Genomic DNA, 13,458 nt, shown 5'->3' with positions numbered 1-13,458 from the left:
TGGTTGGATGGTTGGGGGTTTAATTCCCTGTGTAAAACAGGCAGGGCAGTGTTCTCCAGCCTCGGGGAGTCCTGGGAGTGATACATTAGTGCCTCTGGTGCTGTGGTGTCAGTCAGTGATGGTCATTACACCCTCTGTGTGCATAAGTGAGGGTGTGTCAGGCACGAATGGCAGGTGCTCAGGTATGAATGGGGAGTCCTTTTTAATCAGATGGTGTTTGAGGGACAGAGAGGAAGAGTAGGACCAGCAGCTTTCTAAGGGAGATGTTCCACAGCAGAGCTTTAGCCCTTGTCACATCATACACTGTTGTATTTTCAGGAGCTTTAGGTCACTTCCCTCAGTTTAATCCATTAAAGTGAGCTGTGGCCTTTTCCAGCACTGGAGCTCACAAGGAAGATGGAGAGAGAGAATTTGTGAGAGCCTGGAGTGCAGGACAAGGGGGAATGGCTTCAAGCTGCCAGAGGGCAGGGTTAGGTGGGATATTGGGAAGGAATTCTAGGCTGTGAGGGTGGTGAGGGGCTGGGATGGAATTCCCAGAGAAGCTCTGGCAGCCCCTTCCTTGGAAGTGTCCAAGGCCAGGTTGGACATGGCTTGGAGCAACCTGGGCTGGTGGAAGGTGTCCCAGCCCGTGGCAGGGGGTGGGACTGGATGAGCTTTTTAACCCAGAGCATTCTGTGCTTTTATGCACTTAATTACTTTCAGCTTGGCTGTGACTTGCAGGACTTCAACCTTCAAGGTCAGTGCTCTATATTAAAACTGGCCAACGACCTGCAGCTCCTGCCCTTTGGTTGGGAGCTCAGCACGTACCAGAATGATCCCTCCCCTTGGCCCATCAGCACCTCTCTGTCCTATGGAAATGTCAGGCAACAGTCTTATCAGGCAGCTTTTCCCACGTCAGGATGATGTGAAAATACTGGTGCAGACAGCACCGTGTGTCTGAGGGCATTTGAAAATAACCCTTTCACTGTTTGAACAACATTTGCACTGTTTGAAAATAACACCATGTGTCTCAGGGCATTTGAAAATAGCTTTCACTGTTTGAATAATATTTGTGCTGTTTGAAAACAGCACTGTGTGTCTCAGGGCATGGATGTGGAGTTGTGTTTTCACCCCCCCCAGGTGGTTTTTTGGGGTGGGCAGAGCCAGGCTGGGGGAGGACAGGGGCGCAGTGCTTGGCTGCAAGAACAGTTTTCTGGCTGCTGAACCGACTGTTTTACTGAAAGAGAGAAAAAAAGGGATGACTCTGGTGTTTGCTCCTCTCTGTTCTGTGACAGCCCCAACGCTGCCAGCAGCAGGGATGGCCTGGACAATGACACAGGGACAGAGTCAGTCATCAGCCACCGGCGGGACAGGCACCGGCGGAGGAACAGGGAAGGGCACGAGGATGGTGAGTCCTGGCTCATTTCCACCCCCAACCCCTCTTTTTTTCCCTCAGAAAGAACAATTTTCCTGCCTGTCTTTCAGAGCAACAATTGCTTTCTGCCGTGCAAGGAGACTTGTGTCTGTGTTCCTGCGTGCTTTCAGGGACTGTGATTATTTTAATGGAATAATTTGATAATTGCTTTGAAACTCTTTGAAGCTCGGCGTTTTCTGAGAGGTCTGGGCAACCTGCAGTGAAGTGGCAGAGAGATTATTTTTTGACAACATTCAGAGCTTTCTGAAGATGAGTAGCTTGGAGAGGACTAACTGTTCATTTCTCAAGGCTCAGATCAGCCGTGGTGTTTTGTGCCGATATAACGTTGGCTCTGGAGATCTTTTTTTATATCTGAATACACCCAAAGTACACAAATAAACTGCAGAACTCCATCTCCTGCCTCTAGTCTGTACATCAAAGTAAGCTTGGTTTTTTTCATTCGTTGCCAGACAAGAATTTCCAGGCTTAATTAAGAATTAATAGGTGCCACCCATTGAGTTTAAGATGGTCCAGAATTTGGAATACTTGGGCCCAAGAGATGCTGTCACAATCTTTATTCACAGCTCCACCCACTAAAGTTAGAAAACCAGAAATCACATCTATAAACTGTGGGCTAAAAACAGGTGTCTTCCTGTTCATTTAACCCTTCCAACATGTCACTGATTCAGAAGGACTGAAAATTCCTCAGTGGGTGTCTGTGCATGACCCTGACTGCAAATTCCTTTGGGAAATCACAGAAAGGGGCAGAAATTTTCTAATAGGGTTGTGTTAAAAAACTTGTTACGGGAAGGATGTTAAAAGGGGAATTGTTTTAAACATTAAATCAGTGCCAATGCACGTTTTGCTGTGGACATTCATGGCTTGAGAGCTGGTGTTGGATGGTGTGGGGCCACAGTCTGGAATGCTCATATGGGATTGTTGGAGCACAGGAGTTTCTGCCTTTGGGGGGGTCTGAAATTAGTTCTTTAGAAAAAAATGGGATAAAATTTCCTCCCTCTCCTGTCAAAGCTCAGGCAATAACATGTCAGTAATGCAAACATTCCCTGTTTTCTAAACAATCCAGGCCTTCTACCTGAAGCAGGTGAGTTTTGTTAGCATGCACAAAACAATGGTAACAATCAAAATATATTGTTTGATTTCCACAGTGTTTCTGTGGTCACAACAATATTTTATTTGACAGTAATGGCAAACAATACATACAATAACACCCCAGTGTGTTGTTTTCAGTGGGGAGCATCCCTAAAGTGCACAGTTGAGCACTGTCCCCCACTTGAAAATACTAAAATAAGTGAAATACCCTAATTCTGGAAAGGATTTGAAGGCCTTTTCATCACAGGGATTATTCTTTTCTTGAGTCTTCACGTCTTGTTTGTGTGGAGCACAGCTGGGTGTAAAATGGGGTTGCAGTCCCAGGGAAAGGGGGACAAGGATGGAGAAAGGGCAGCAGGGTGTGACACCTGGATCCCAGCTCTTCCAGGGGCTTGTCATTATGAAACAGTGGTAAATCCTCCTTTCCCTGCAGAAAGAAGGGAATGCAGTGAGAGTGTTTGATCTGGTCCTGCAGGGACTCGTTTGAATAATACCAAAATTACAGCTCTGGTGGTTTTGGAGGGGCAGGATGAGGGATCTCCTTGGAGCCCTGCATTACTCAGAGGTTTGTTGCAGAGACACAGGGACAGCCCTGCCGGCTCAGCCAGCTGAACAATAACCTGAGCACCGAGTGTTTGGAACTCATTTGGGGCTCATTGTTGGGTGAAGTGTGAATGTTTATGCTCCCTGTTGGTGTAAAGAGAACAACAAACGAATTAACCTACCCTGGCAGTGAGGGTTTCCCTGGGTACTCTGCAGAGGGGAAGGAGCACTTGTTCCTCAGGAAAACATGAGCAGTGTATTACAGCCTTCACTCCAAACAGGTGAAGTGAGAGAAGGTGCTAAGGAGCCGTTTGGGAGCTGTAGAGGTGTGGACACATCGAGCCAAAACCTGTACAGGTCGAGGAGGCTGAGTCCACTGATCCCAGAGCAGAACTGAGAGGCTCAGCAGAACTGAGGATCTTGTTCTGACCTGGGAAAACCCCAAGGCTGGGAAGAGAAAGGAAGCAAAACGAAGATTTTTCTGTCCTACTTTCCATTTTAATTTGCAAAAATAATTTCCTGATTTTATTGAAAAGCTTTGCCAGCTTTCAGTGTGACAGCCTGGGCTTGGACAGCAGCGGGGTTCTTACAGAGGGATTTCAGGTTTGATTTGGAGCCTGGGTGATGGGAAGTTAACCAGGTGGTAATTAAAAGTGTGGTATCATGGGTGGGTTGTTCACCAAACCAGCCTGTGTGTTTTCCTTCATTGTTGCAGGATTACTCATCCCCAAAAAGGTGTTTCTGCTGAATTGCTGCTGGGCAATTGCAGACACACAGAGAGAGGCCATTATAAATATTGAGGGCCCTGGCAGATGTGGACACACCTGGTGATCTGACAACGTTTTCACACCTCTTCCATATTGAAAATGCAAAAGGATTTTGCAGCAGAGGGGCTGTGATTTCCAGACCAGGGATCCACTCAGATAACAACACAGGCTGGGGCATTTGTAAGCTCTTCCACCCATTTCCCTTAAATTATGCTCCTTTTTTAAGTGCACAGGCAATGAATGCTTGTATCTTCTCCTGGGCTTGTATATTCTCTGATTTCCAAGTGATACCCACAGTGTGGTGGCTTGAGGAACATAATAAAACTCTTTTGTCCATCCACGTGCTTTTGGAGGTTTGTGACAGTGCAGGAAATCTTCAGGAAAACCAATCTGGAAAAGAAATCAGGATGTCAGGGCTCTGCTTTGTCTCTTCAAGCGACAAAAGTTGCTTTGGGAAGTTGACAGAGTCCCGTTAAGTGAAAGTAGAGTGAGGATCTTAATTAGAGACGTGGGAGGTCTGCCTGGCACATGTTCTGGGGACCCCTCGCTGTGGAGAACAAAGCTCCCGTGTCAGTCTGCTCAGGGGGAGTGGGAAAGGGGCCTGGGGAGGCTCTAATTAGGGAGGTAATTAAGGGACAAGTTTCCTTTGGCGTTGAGGGACGTTTTAGAGCTGCTGCTCTGTCTCTGACAAGTCTGCAGATGTCAAGTGTCGACACTGGTGTTTCAACACCCGGTTTGCTGTGGGCTGAATTTAACTGTTGTGCAGGCAGTTGAAAAGTGCCACATGATGGCCTGTGCCTTGAGAAGCTCTTCATGTGGGCAGGCTTGTAGATCCCCAAATGTTTGGGAAGAGGAGCTGTTGGAGGTTTCCACTCAGTGCTGCAATATATGGATTTTTTTACCGCAGTGTGTGCCAAGGAATGTGAAGAAGGGCTGGAACTAGAAAACAGTTGCAATGGGAACTCGAAGCCTGTCTTTGGTGGAGTGATTGGAGGCTGTTTGAGGGTTCCAAAGAACTTCAAACACGAGGCAAAGCAGGATGCAGGGGTAGGGCATGGATATGGGTACAAGCATGGAGCAGGAGGAATGGACAATCTCATCATTCTTGCCTACTTCCAGAGCAGGGACTGAGCCCTGCACCCAGAGGAGTTACGAGTCTTTATTGAGAAACTGAGAACATATTTCTGTTAATAACTGGTAAAGACTTTCTGCACTGGAGGGGATTGGAAGGGCAGTTGTTTTTCCTCTTAACTGGGAGCTTGGATGTGCCTTCTCCCTGAGACACCCTTGTTCTCTGCAGTATCACAGAACCCTCCTTACACCTTCCTTGAGCAGATGCTGCTCTCCCCTTTCTGCTTTCGAGGCTGCTTTGATTTGGTCTTTGATGTGCTTCTGTCCCTCAGGCAGGGCCTACTCTGCTGTTGATAAAAGTCAAGGAGGACACATTTTACCCTCCCAGGCTATGCTTTATTCTCATCTCTGTGAGACACTCCAAGGCTTTTGTCAGAAGGTCCCAGTGAACTCTTGTCATCCTCCAAGGAAGAAACAGGGGCAGGGGGTCAGCAGGGCAGAAAGTCCCTGGTCATTAGTGGGACAGGCATTGAACCAGAGCAGGGAATGATTCTTGTTGGGACTTAAAACTTGGATAAGTGGGAGTATTTTGTGAATAAACCCCTTATAACCATGGTTTGTGAAAGTACTCACTCAGTTTATGTTTCCTGACCCCCCTGCCCCCAAACTGTGCTGGAAAAGGGAATTTTATTTGAGTAGAGAAATTAGGGAAAACTTTATGTATTTAAATGCACGCCTTAATTACATAGGAAACCTTTCTTGTGAGTTCAAGGCTACCTGGTGCTGTTTGGGAGCTAAAATTGAAGTTTAAGTGGCTGATAAAATAATTTTTAGCTGCTGCAGCAGTACATGGGAGCTTTTCTGTAGCAGAATACCTAATTCAAACAGGAAATGTGAAGTTGAACTCTGTTTAAAATACAACAGAGAAGATATAGCTGGATAAAGGAAAGGGGAAAAATATGAACAGGAGGCATTAGTGGTATAGTGAGCCCTTCTAATCTACATAAACCAGGTTGTTCTGAACATCTAGAAATAAGGATTATTGTTTAAGGTTCTCTGTTCTACTAAACTCACATTGTGTTACCTGCTGCTTTCCCAGGGGCTTTATTTGTACCTTCCCACTGACATCAGCTTCTCACAGCCCTTCTCACTGGTGGTTGATACCTTTACAGTAGTTGTTCCTACCTCCTCCTTCTGCCTCAATCCATTTGTGGCTTGTCCATGAACTGAGCCACAGGCAGATGGAAAAGTTAGGGAAAAGGCAAGCCAGGAGATTTTGCAGCTGTTGAATGGGATCAGCTTGGTTTTGGCATGAGGGTCCTCTGCAGCCGTGGCTGTGCCCGTCCTGCTGCTCCCAGTGCTGCTGCTTCCCTTCCCCTCTGCCTGATAACACCCCCTCTGTGATTTTTTTGGCAGCCCCTCGGATCAATGGGCACCCAAAGCTGGACAGGCACCGTGAGCACCCCCCTGGCTACGACAGCTCCTCCACCATGATGAGCAGTGAGCTGGAGTCCAGCAGCTTCATCGACTCTGAGGACGACGACAACACGAGCAGGTGGGGCACTGCCACGGGCACCGAGCTGGGAAATGCTCCTTGCATCTCTCTCCAGGCTCTCCACTCTGGTTCTGGGCTTGATTTAGGTCTTCTCCTTCCACCTTTTCATTCCTGTTTTGCCCTAGTGTGTATGATTTGAGCCCTGGCTGTGGCACTCAGTGCCATGGTCTAGTAGACAAGGTGGTGTTGGGTCGACTCGATGATCTTAAAGGTCTTTTCCAACCTTGTTGACTCTGTGATAACTCACCAATAACATCATGTTCTGTGTAATCTCTGCTCTAAGAACCAAGCTCAGTTACAGGGTCACTCTCCAACCTGCCTGTAGCCACTGCTCCAATAAAGAGGAAAATTCTACTCCTGCCCTTTCCTTTTAACAGCAAGAATGGTCACATTTTAAGATCAAAGTAATGTGCAACTGCCTACCTATTTATAAAGTAATAGTGTGAATATTATATTAAAATACCTTCAGCATAAGTTCCTAATAAGTGTGCACTTCACTAGAGCTGAATTATAAAGGAATTCCTGTGTAATTGCATAGTCTGAGACCTGTGAGCAGTACAGGAATTCATCAAAGTTAATGCTATTGCAAAGGCAGGCTGGGTTGCCATATATTTATGGCTCCTTCATTATTTCTTTCTTTCTGTGAATTATTCCTCACTTCTTGAAAAATACCTCTCCATTTGGAAAGATTCTTGTAAATCTCTGAAGACATTTTTGTTGTTCCCTAAAAGGTTTATAAGCCAATATATTTCTCGGATTTAAAATGCTTATTTTTAAGGGTGTAAAATGAATCAAAACAAATACACTTTCCTTTCCTGGCAACATTCTCTAAACAGTGTTTCTGGAGCTGTTGTTCTTCCCAGTGAGCTCTGAAAACCCGTTACAGATTTCTGTGAATTGTCAGGGAACAAAATTGTAAATCTTTGGTGGTTCATGGAGATCTGCAGCCTAAAACAAATAAGATGCAATGTGATATTCTGAAATTTTAGGTAGAATGGAAACAGCAAGAGCAGCTGCTGGAGATACTGAACCACTTGCTGTGTTTACAAACATGATCAGCTCATTGAACTCGGTGGGTCTGTCTGGTCCTGCAGTTGGTCATGGCTCAAAGAGCTGCTGAAGAGCAGCAGCTCCTCCAAATTCTGCTTAAAGACCATGTGCTGAAGGGGGAACTAGATGAAGATTTAGTTGAAGATTTGCTCCTGAATTAGTTTCAAGAACTTATTTTGCAGTTGCAGTGAAGTAGGAGGTGTCCCTGCCCATGGAAGGGGGGTTGGAACGAGATGATCTTTAAGGTCCTTTCCAGCCCAAACCATTCCGTGATTCTCTGATGAAGTTCCCAACACCTGAAGACACAAAAAAATTACCCTTCTGGATGCTTTGTGCTTCACCTGGATGTTCATGTGCATAAAGGCTTGGCAAGATCAGCAGTTAACCTGAATGCACTCTCAGCCTCCCTAAAGCCTTTAGGGCTTCTAACCCTCCTTCCCTCCCTGAAAAACGAAGCCCACAAAAACAACAACAACCCTGCAGCTGATTCGGGGCTTATTGTAAATGAATTAATCATTCCCATGGCAGCAAGCAATGCAGTGGGGCAGGATTAGCACTGGAGCACTTCAGAGCAGACCCAGCTAAACCTTTCTGTGTTAATAAAAGTCAAACTTCCTGCGTCTGACCCGAGAATAAAGAGATTCTTCGAAGCTGCTGCGCAGCCTTTCCCTCTCGAGGCTGGGGCAGGAGCTTTTGGCACAGGGAGCAGCTGCCAGGCCAGCTAGTCAGGAAGAACCACTCCATGGAATGCTCCAAGGTATGCTGTTGTGTTCCAGGGATGGTGTTTCTCAGGCAGATGAGAGATTGTGCTGGCAGGGAGAAGTTTTTTCTTCCGAGGCGAACGCAGGCAAATAACACCTCGAGAATGCTCCAGACCTGCTGGAGGCAGCCTGGGCAGGAAGGGGGTAAGTTTGGGGAATAACAGCTCAGGGACTCTGCTGTCACAGCCTGCTCTGTGGAGGAGATTGTACAGGGAGGAGGCCACTGAGAGAAGAAATCAGATGTAAGGGATGTTACTGTCTTGGAAGAGGTTGCAGGTTGAGGATGCTTTTCTAACTGGGTGTTATTTTTATTTTTAACTTGAAGCAGTGCAGCAGAGTGGGGCAATTCCCAGTCCAAGGAGAATCTGTTGCATTCAGTTAAAGAGTAATGTCTTATTTTGATGACTTGAGTTGTTCACAGATGTTACAGGGCAGTGTGAGCACAATAATTTATTTGCTTTCTTTTCAAAGGATGACATGATTGAATGCTCGTGTTGTTTGCAGGTAGGAGTTTGAACACAGGTTGATGTAGGAAGCCCAGGGTGAACTTTACAGTAAAAATCTTATTTCTGTTAAGCAACCAAAGGTCTAAGAGAGATGACATCTGTAGGATTATTGTCAGCTATGTGCAGTTAGTATTCTCAGTTCAGTATAACTAAGATAATTCACTGCAAAAAACTTGATGATGTTTATTTCTCATTTAAGAAATTAACATTAGTTCTCTTTAAACTATATGGATAAGCTGTCTTTAACAACTGTTACCTTTTCCCCCTTCCTTTGGGGGATATAGATTGGTGAAATTATTGTTATTATTTAAAAAAATGTCTTCTGTGGGATTTATTAGCCTTGTTTTAGAAGTGCAGTCAGGGTTTCTTGGGCAGTAGCCAGCGCAGGAAATTATTTGGTAGTGATGATTGCAGATTTGTTTTTCATCTTTGCACTTGGTTTGTCTCAAAAGCTCAAATATACCATCTTGTCTTGCTCATCAAATTGTGGTAATAACTTTTGCTCAGTATTTCTGAGGATACTTCAGGGAGCAAAATATTTTTCCTCATTAGGACAGGTTTGAGCTGTTGTTCAACATCCAGATACTCCTAAAATATGAAGGATTCAGCAAGCATGCATGAAGGCTGTGGATTTTATAGAAATTACAGGAAGAGATGGTGAAATGTGCCATAGCTACATGAAAATAGGTATAAATATATTCCTGCAGTGCCTCATCAATTTTGTACAACTAATGGAAGAGGCTGTTTTAGCTCCAGGAGTTACTTCTCTGAAATACTGTCTGTCTTAAACTAAACCTTTTGAAGGCTTTTTGAAGGAGCTGATTCCCGTTTTTCCACTCTAATATTGGGTAGAACGCAAAAAGATACCATAGAAAGAAGAACTTCACTTTGCACATATTATCATCTGGTAACAGAAGTTCAGAGAATTGCCAAAACCCTCTGATTTTGCTGGTTTAACTTAAAAGAAAATCCCCTTCTTAAAGAGCAGGTTCACTGTGAGCAACATGCCTTTCCTTTGCTCAAATTCTCCTAAATTCTTGTGTGCTGGAAGGTTTAGGCTGAACCCTACTGGTGAGATATTCTGGGAGAGAAGAGGAGGAGAATGAAACTTGAGTGGAAATAGGAAGGGGGAGAATATTGGTAGTAAAATGTAAGAGGAGGTTTTTGTGTCACTCTTTGCTGCTTCTTTCAAGAGAGTGGTGGGTGTTGAACAAGTCCAGTTTTGGGAGCCCTGGATCTGAGACCTCCTTATTTTTCCTGTTGGAAAGGCAAAACCTCCCAAACCCAGGTGCTTTGAGCTGTTTCCACCAACGGAGGATTATCAAATTTCTGATCTCTTTTTTGAAAATCCCACCTCTTGGCTCTTTTAATTCGCCTCTGCTGGGAGGGGAGAGAAGGGAGTGTGTGAGGTTAACATGCCTGAAATAGTTTTGTGAACTCAAAGGGAACGTCAGGAGATTCACACCCTCTGAGCAGCTCCAGCATCTCTAACACCCAGCTCGGTGTCCTTGGTGAGGACACCCCACTCTGTGCACGATGGGTTTCCCATGGTGGGCTGGAATCTCATGACACCAGGCTCCTGGTATCAAGTTTTCCTTGAGGTATTCTCACATTCCTGAATGTGGCTGGAACTTGGAGAGACTGGGGAAGAAGAAGCCTGGCACTGTTTGTTTTGTGGCAGTGCCAGTTCAGTTACTTGCCTTGTGCAGGGTTGGATTTTTTAATCTTGGTTAATGATGGAGCATTCCTTTTTTTTTTTTTCCCCCCATTCTTAACATAATAAATAGAGATGTCTCCGTGGTGCTGTAGTGGTATCTGAGAAATCTAGGCTTTGTTCCAGGCTCCTGAAATTAATTTGAGCAAATCCATTTATGTCTCTCTGTATCTCATTCCGCTCTCTGTAAATTGGGGATGATTAAAGCTCTGAACTCTTAGAGGGGTCTTAAAGATTTCTGTGTAGAATGTGGCACATGTAAGTTCTACAAGTTTGAAGAGCTTGAAAAAAAAAAACAACCACAACAAGATAAAACTAACAGAATATGTGAAGGTAGATCATATTCCCTGTTCCTCTGTCACTATTTGGTGTTTTATTTCATTGAGTTCAAGCCTTAACTTTAAGTTCCTCTTAACAGTGGAAGAAAATACAGCACCAGCACAAGACTCACAAAAATTGGCATTAAGGGTTTTGCTCCCAAAAGCAGGGAAGCCACTAAATTATCCTCCAATCCCTGCTGGAGTTTTGCTGGAATCTCCTCTGTGCTCTTGCTGTGCTCGGGCTGTGCTCGGCCTGATGGTGTCAGCAGGATTTGTTCTCTCCCGCATTTGGAATCAGCCTTTTTTTTGTTTTGTTTTTTGGCAGGGAAATGCAAATGGCTCAGCTCTGCAGAGGTGACATCTCTGCTCTCCTTTCCCCCTCAGGTTGAGTAGCTCCACGGAGCAAAGCACCTCGTCCCGGCTCATCCGGAAGCACAAACGCAGGAGGAGGAAACAAAGGATGCGGCAGATTGACAGGGTAAGGTTGGCACCAGCCTTCTCCCAGGAGGTGAACTGTGATTCCTGAGCTTAGCTCTTGGCTCAGGAAGGTCCAGAACAGGTCTGTGCCTGTTGAATTCTTTGGAAAGGCTCCCTTTGGCTCCAGTCTGGATAAATCTCTACGTTTGAAGTTCTGCAGCACCAGAGTCAAGTTTTTCTCCGCTCCTTTTCTTCCTTTTGCTGTTCAGTGATCCCATCTCTTGTCTTTTCCGAGACCAGTCCCTGCAGGAGAAGGTCCATTATGCCACTGGCTGATGTGGGAAAGGGTGTCAGATGCCTGGTGTATAAATCACTGAGACCTGCATTGTTCCTGAAGGAGAAGTCTAAATTTATAGGAAATCTCCACTCTTCTCTCTTACCCTTTCCCGTGCCAGTGCTGTGGCAGCAGCATGAGGATGGCCTAAATGACAGGCTCTTGGGGGAACTGTTCTGTTCTCCCATAAATACCAGTCTTCACACATTAAAGAATGAGCTCACATACATTTTATCCCAACAACTGGGGTAGTGTTTGAGAAGGTCTTTGATAAGCACATTTGTATTTAATTTTGGAGGCAGGGGAGTGTCTCTCCTCTCACTTCCTGGCAGATCATGTTGTTCACCCCTCTCTTCAGGGAGGAGCTGTGGATGCAATAATTCACACTGCACTGGGCACTTTAGGGTTTAAATGTTTGCCTGTCAGTCACAGGCAGGAAGCAGAAAGGATTCAAGGTGAAGTTCAGCTGAGAAACCTCAAAATAGGAACGTGCTCTGTGTGTTTTGGGAACAAATCTTTGGGGAAGGTGCAGACTGTGTTCAGATTTCTTTCCCTTACAGATTCCCTTACAGTAGCTTCTGGATGCCTTCCAAGTGGAAACCTGTTAATCAAATCCTGATGAGTTAATCCTCAGTAGTTCTTTTTATTGTCTCACTCTGTGCCATTTAAAACCTCGAGACTTCTCTGTTGTATTTTGCAGTCGTCTTCGTTCAGCAGCATCACCGATTCCACCATGTCCCTAAATATCATCACTGTCACACTCAACATGGGTAAGAGGATAAGCCCCGTTTATTGTGATGAATTTGAGATGTATTTTGTGGTGGTGTGGTAGCCTTTGGAGCCAGGAGAAAGTTCCTTGGTTTGAAAGGATGCCAGGTGGACTAAAGGGACTGTCAGCTGAGAGTTGCTCCTGTGTTGACTGTGCCTGGGTTCCTAGTCCAGAGCTGGATAGTTCTGAGCCATTTACATGAACAAAGCAGTGTTCTGTCCAGGGAAAGGGCTGGAAGTCCAGGATATGGAGTTAGTGGTGAGGTGTAGGGATGGTGAGGGGTCAGACATTGTCAGAAGCAAGGGCAGAAGGGAACTGGAGGTTTGTGTTTTTGCCGCTCCTGCGTTTCATTGTTTAACCAGACAGAAATGTGCAGGGCTGCCAAGTAGCTCAGCAGCTTTCAGTGGCACCAAACCCTTCCTGCCACTCTGAAGTGTGGAACAAACATTGCTCAATGCTGATGGGGTGCCCAATTTCGAGGTGTAGACGTGTCCTTTCAGTGTTGGTTTTCTTGCTGTTTTTTTTTTTTAATGTAACCTTTCATTATCCTGTATGAACAGATCATGTCTTTAGCAGTATTTCCCTGAAGGGGCCAGGCAGACACTGGCCACTAGGGCAACCTGAGATCATTGTAAGCCAAACCTGGCCCAGCTGATGTGTTGAGAGAGCTGATTTTTGGAAGCTGAAGTAGCCTGGTCTTAACTCTTCGCTGTCATTCCAATCACTCTGTTTGCTTTCTTCCCTCCCTGCCCTCCGCTTTCTATCCCAACAGAAAAGTATAATTTCCTGGGAATCAGCATTGTGGGGCAGAGCAACGACCGGGGTGATGGTGGCATCTACATTGGCTCCATAATGAAAGGAGGGGCGGTGGCAGCGGACGGCCGGATCGAGCCGGGAGACATGCTCCTGCAGGTTGGTCCCAGAGCATCCCAAAATACCTGCTGCTGGCTTCCACAGGGCTGGCTCAGTTCAGGCATCCCACCAGGCCCATAGGGCCATAGTAATCACTTAACAGAATTCATTCACACTCAGAGAAGTGCATCACAAAGGCTGTTATCGGCTCTGAGAAACGACATTTCTGCAGCTGCTCAAAGGAATGGCAACAGTTACAAGGCAGATAAATTGGGACACAAATAATTAAAATGTCT

At 45.6% G+C, this 13,458-nt stretch overlaps 1 protein-coding gene across 2 annotated transcripts in view; it reads left to right on the top strand.

Moving 5' to 3' along the window:
• The window catches only part of DVL1 (dishevelled segment polarity protein 1), a 72,204-nt gene that overhangs the window by 44,278 nt on the left and 14,468 nt on the right, over nucleotides 1-13,458 (top strand). For both annotated transcript variants that reach the window (XM_032709039.1, XM_032709040.1), the window contains exons 4-8: nucleotides 1,275-1,387; nucleotides 6,301-6,439; nucleotides 11,175-11,268; nucleotides 12,242-12,311; nucleotides 13,083-13,222. In XM_032709039.1, the coding sequence (XP_032564930.1) occupies nucleotides 1,275-1,387; nucleotides 6,301-6,439; nucleotides 11,175-11,268; nucleotides 12,242-12,311; nucleotides 13,083-13,222 (556 nt within the window). The remainder of the gene's footprint in view (nucleotides 1-1,274; nucleotides 1,388-6,300; nucleotides 6,440-11,174; nucleotides 11,269-12,241; nucleotides 12,312-13,082; nucleotides 13,223-13,458) is intronic.

The sequence above is a fragment of the Chiroxiphia lanceolata genome, chromosome 22 (assembly GCF_009829145.1).
Source record: "Chiroxiphia lanceolata isolate bChiLan1 chromosome 22, bChiLan1.pri, whole genome shotgun sequence".
Lineage (NCBI taxonomy): Eukaryota > Metazoa > Chordata > Aves > Passeriformes > Pipridae > Chiroxiphia > Chiroxiphia lanceolata.
The sequence above is the reverse complement of the archived record's forward strand: the minus strand, read 5'-3'. Positions and strand labels throughout refer to the sequence as shown.